This window comes from Monopterus albus, unplaced genomic scaffold, assembly GCF_001952655.1.
Source record: "Monopterus albus unplaced genomic scaffold, M_albus_1.0 scaffold18.1, whole genome shotgun sequence".
Taxonomy (NCBI): Eukaryota; Metazoa; Chordata; class Actinopteri; order Synbranchiformes; family Synbranchidae; genus Monopterus; species Monopterus albus.
In genome coordinates, this window is record NW_018127898.1 from 41,189 (window position 1) to 46,587 (window position 5,399).

General features: G+C 38.7%; 1 protein-coding gene across 1 annotated transcript in view; it reads left to right on the top strand.

Moving 5' to 3' along the window:
- The window catches only part of stat2 (signal transducer and activator of transcription 2), a 13,619-nt gene extending 8,604 nt beyond the window's left edge, over window positions 1-5,015 (top strand). The window contains exons 10-21 of the mRNA XM_020592848.1: window positions 1,353-1,412; window positions 1,543-1,563; window positions 1,680-1,773; window positions 2,032-2,079; window positions 2,204-2,287; window positions 2,440-2,538; window positions 2,664-2,799; window positions 3,624-3,676; window positions 4,180-4,265; window positions 4,386-4,522; window positions 4,655-4,843; window positions 4,957-5,015. Coding sequence (XP_020448504.1) covers window positions 1,353-1,412; window positions 1,543-1,563; window positions 1,680-1,773; window positions 2,032-2,079; window positions 2,204-2,287; window positions 2,440-2,538; window positions 2,664-2,799; window positions 3,624-3,676; window positions 4,180-4,265; window positions 4,386-4,522; window positions 4,655-4,843; window positions 4,957-5,015 — 1,066 coding nt within the window. The remainder of the gene's footprint in view (window positions 1-1,352; window positions 1,413-1,542; window positions 1,564-1,679; window positions 1,774-2,031; window positions 2,080-2,203; window positions 2,288-2,439; window positions 2,539-2,663; window positions 2,800-3,623; window positions 3,677-4,179; window positions 4,266-4,385; window positions 4,523-4,654; window positions 4,844-4,956) is intronic.
- Window positions 5,016-5,399: the final 384 nt, after the last annotated feature.

Below are 5,399 nucleotides of genomic sequence, written 5' to 3' on the forward strand. Positions count from 1 at the left end.
TCCCAATGTCCGCAGCCCGGTCTTCTTCTCATCATCTCCATCATTGACTGTGTACACTCCTATGCTCGACACCCGGTTCCATTGTTCCTCTGTTCATTTCTTGTCACTTATACAGCACTGTAAATAAACTACACTGTCTGCACCGAAGTCAGCCACCTGGGTCCGTCTATTTTTGTGACTCGCTCACTGTTGTGTGCGAGCATTCCTTACACCATGACACCAAAGAAAATGATAAAATAGATTCAATAAAAGCTCAAAACATATTCATTAAGGTTCGGTCAATATGAAAGTGTGCAAGTTTCCTTAAACAGTGTAGACGTTGCTGACCCTTTTTGCACACCCTTTCACAATTTTCTTCAAAACTCAATTTACTATCAATGATCGTCCCCAGGTATTTATATGATTGCACAGACTCAATAGTCTGCCCCTTAATTAAAGTAACTCTCTGCCTTTGAGGTTTCCTCCTGATATCAATAAGCCATATCTTTGGTTTTTATTCTGTTTAGTTGCAGGTAGGATTCCTCACACCAGCCTACAAAATCATCAACAACTGGACCATGGCTATTTTCACCATCCCTAAGAAGACTGACAATAACTGCATTATCAGCATACTTTATAATGGTTCTATTGTCCCATCTACTCTGACACATATTTGTATAGAGAATAAAGAGTAATGGTGACAACACACACCCTTGGGGAGATCCAGTAGAAGAACCCCTTTGGTCAGACAAAACACTGTTGACCCTGACTCTCTGTGTCTGGTTAGTTAAAAAATCCAAAATCCAACCCGCCAGATTTTTACTCACATTAAATTGTTGTAAGAGCCTGTCAATTAAAATGTGAGGCTGAATTATATTAAAAGCAGAAGAAAAATCCACAAATAAAAGCCTGGCATGTGTCCCACTTCGATCCAAGTGTCTATAGAGCATATTGAGCAGAGTAATTGTAGCATCCTCCACTCCTCTATGAGGCCTATATGCAAACTGCAAAGGATCCAATACTTGTTCAGTTTACCTCAGGACCTCTGATCTGACCAGTCTCTCAAAGGTCTTCATTAAGACCGAGGTCAAAGCGACTAAAATCATTCATAGTTGTAGGACAGCTGGATTTAAGAACAGGGACAACAACTGCATCTTTCCAGAGCTTAGGCACATATTGTGTCTGCAAAGACTTATTAAAAATGTACTGAAACACAGGACTTAATTCATGTGCACAGAACTTCACTAAGCACCCACATACATTATCAGGGCCGCAACCTTTATTCACTTTCACAGCACTGAACGCCTTTTCTTAGTTCCTTGTCTTAATATTTTCAAAGTTCTGAAATCTTACCACTGACTTAATATTTTCAGACTTCTTGTGAAGTTTCCTGAACTGAACCACTCCATGAAAGTGACAGTGTCCATGGACAGGTGAGATTCCTCCCTTAGTCAGAATTACTTTTGCTAGACACAGATCAAGCCTGCAGCCTTCATTTATAGGAGACTGCTCTTTTTCTGTCCCCATTGAATTCTCCCTAATTAATCCAAGTATTTTTAACAGGGAGGCTCCTCAGATCAAAGGGTGAGTATTTTTTGTAGAACTTAAGGATTTATATCAAGTGTTATTTCCAGAGGAATTATATTAAACTTTCACAACTGAAATGCATTTCTTTTTTATTAAAACTGGTATGTTCACAGATATCGGCGTTTTAATGTCCTGGGAACCAATACCAAGGCCTTAAACATGGCAGAGAGCCAGAGTGGAGGCATGGTTGCAGACTTCAGACATCTGGTGATAATTAGATACAAAATGAGGAAGCTCATACTAAAAATTACTCCATACTTATAGCTTTTCATAGAGTTTTGACATCTGAATTATTTATTGGATAAATCCCATGCCATACTTATCTGTCAATTTTACACACACAAAGCCATATTTAGCGGATAAACTCAAGTGATTAAAAAACTTTACAATAACTAATCACTCTTATGTGTCCTGTGGTGTTATTGCTATGTTAGACTAATTCTGTGTCCAATTCTTTGTTTGTAGTCTCTGAGGGAGAAGAAGTCTGGAGGTGGTGGCAAAGGAGTCAGTGATGTGAGTTGACTTTAATGTCCCTGAAAACACAGTCTTTGCTTAGAGGTTTTACTCATGTTAGTCAAAACACACAAAGATATAAACAACCAAATAATGATCTTTATGTGTGTTCTGGTGTTAACAGATTTCTCTCAGTGTCACAGAAGAGTTGCATGTCATCATCTTCAAAACTGTATTTGAGCTGAAAGGCTTGTCAGTGGAGTTGCAGGTGGAATCTCTTCTGCTTATTTTCTTGTTACATTGCTGGTTTTATAAAAAAAAACTGTATTTAACCTACAAGCTTTATAGGATTGTGTGTATTGTTTTTATTATGGAACTGTGACCTAAATACAAGTTGTTTTTCCCTGGGATTCAACCTAGGCCTCCTCCCTCCCAGTGGTCATCATCTCCAATTCCAGCCAACAGCTGAGTGCCTGGGCATCTGTCCTCTGGTTCAACATGCTCAGTCAGGACACTAAGGTGAGAGACTGCCATCACTAACACACCCATCATGTTACAATTTGCAGTTTATTTGTGCTGTTTTTCAGTTAGAAGCCAGTAAAAATAATTTTCTGTATATTGTTAATGTGCGTTTGTTTCTCCAGGACGTCATGTTCTTTGCCAACGCTCCTGCAGCCCCTTGGCCACAGTTTGGAGAGATGTTGAGCTGGCAGTTTCAGTCTGCCACCAAACGTGGTCTGAATGATGCTCAGCTGGAGATGATTGCACACAGACTCTTTGGTAAATTCTACTTCTGTGCTCTGCTTCAGTTGCTTGTGTTTGCTTTATTAATTGGGCTGAAGAGTCAAGCATGATATCACAAAAACACATCGGCCTGATTTTGACACGTTACTAAAATCCTTACTGAAATTTAAGATGAATTTGTTTACATTTAAAGATAAAAAATATATCTCAAGCCTTAGCAATACTTTTCATATCTAGAAACGCTAGCGCTAGGCTAGGATGCATTTTGGCTCTTTTTGCATGTTGTTTGATTTAAATTCATTGATAAATTTTTGATTAACCAAAAGAAGTCCTACATCTCTTGCTAAGTGGTTTTTGAGTGAATGGCTGTTTTGCTTATTCAGTTTCTCATATGAACAGACATATTTACATACTGTGCCCTGTGGAGTGGAGAAGGTGGTAAATTGTTCTTCTTTTACTTATGATGCCTAAAACCTTCTAAACATTTTTATATCCAGTTTTTCATGTGTCGTGTGTCAGAGGAAACTGTAGTTGTGAAGGAAGACAAGGCACAGTGTACAGAAAGTGTCGTGGTAACAATGTAAAAAGTCAGATTGCACATAACCTCTCACGACATCTACTATGTATAACAGTTCTTTAATTTATATCTATGTGCTGCTTGCCACCTGTGTAATTGTGTATTAATAGTACTGCATTGGAATTACAGTATGAAGACACCCAGCGGCGCTTGTGCGCAGTTCACATTGATTTGTCATGTTATGTTAAGAATTGCACAATAATAATTCAGCGTCATTCATGGGTTATGTCAGTGAGTTAAGCTTGCAAAATACATGACTTTTTTTTTTTTATTGTTCCACCAGGAAAGCAGCGGAACTATGAAAACTGCAAAGTCACTTGGCCAAAATTCAGCAAGGTGAGAATACTGAATCCTAGAAAATAATTTTCAGCTTGGTTTGAGGGATATTGCTGTCACCCCTTGATGTTAATTGTCGTTGCTTTAGTGGTCCCTGCCATCATCAGGTGCAAATGGCAGTTTGTCAGATATTTTGGTTTATGGCCAAATACCTAATGATATTCTCATCATGTACTTTGGGCTTAGTCCTAATATGACTGCTAGCTACCTAACATGGTAAACTACAGTATAAAACATGGTTAATATTACCTACTAAACATGAACATGTTAAGAGATGTGTATGTAATATGTCTAATAAAGAACTTCCATATCAACAGCTGTCATCTTTACATTTAATTCACTGCAACTAATTAGGATCAGAAACAAACTGTGCACCTCAGCATTTATCCATCCTCGCATTGGACACAGAGCCTCACTGAACCACTAGCATGGCTGTAGATTCTTACTAGTTCATGAATACACTAGGTGTGTACTAATGACATTTTCCATCCTTTTTGTTAAAGGATAATACTCCGAGCACTTTCTGGGTGTGGTTTGATGGCATCTTGGCGATGGTGAAAACATACCTGGAAGACTTGTGGAGGGATGGGTAGGTTTTCTGAACACAATTTAATCTAGGTTTAATACAGAACAGTTTAGCTCATGCCTGTCATTCATGGTAAACATGAAAAGTTTCTTGTTTGAATAAGAATTTGTATCTGTGCTGCAGCCTCATCATGGGTTTTGTGAGCAAAGGCACAGAGAAGTCACTCCTGAAGAAAAAACAGAGAGGCACATTCTTGTTGCGCTTCAGTGAAAGTGTCATTGGAGGAATCACCTTCTCCTGGGTGGAAAACACCAGTACTGGTGAGACATTTTTCATTTAATTAATTATCTAACCCCATTTTCTAAATGTTGCACAAAAACACAGACAAGCTTCCATTCACAGTTGTCAAACTCACTATTTTCTCTGTATGACCATACTTTTATCTACTTTAGGTGAACCTCACATAAATACAGTCCAGCCCTTCACCAAAGATGATCTTATTCAGATCCCCTTCCATGAAATCATCAGGAATTTCCAGCTCTTAGAGTCAGGAAATATCCCAGAAAATCCTCTACTTTATTTGTATCCTAACATCCCTAAAGATGAGGCTTTTGGAAAATACTACTCTGAGAAGAGTGGAGGTAAAGGCACCAAATGTTTTTGCAGACACTTTTTGCTTGTTATGTAAATACCTTTGGTAGTGATAGAGATGAATATGATGCATTAAGTCACAAGTAAACTGATTCTCTTTCAGAGGATAGTCCTTACATCCGGTACATCAAAACCAAGCTGATGTTTGTTTCAAAGGAGTAAGTATATTACCATGTTTCTCTAGAATTATTTACATAATTTTCCTTGTTTGAATTAAAACAGAATCATCCCTTATATTCTAAATGTGCTATTTATACAGAACCCACAAACTAAAAATGCGCTTACTTCATCTTAGAGGTAGTGAACCCATGGCGTTTTTATTTCATGAGCAGCTGGTTGTAATGACTGTTTGTCATTTGTCATGTAGGAACACACTGGAGGCTAGGTTACCCGTGTCCTCTGACATGGCACAGGGTGAAAGCCTGGAGCCAATGAATGCCCTCTGTGGAGAGGCAGCTGGTGAGTTATGGCTGTCCCCGCTGTCCCATCCAGCTCAAAACCTTGCCAAACAAATTGCTCTCCGTTCAGTCACAGAGCTCTGTGGTG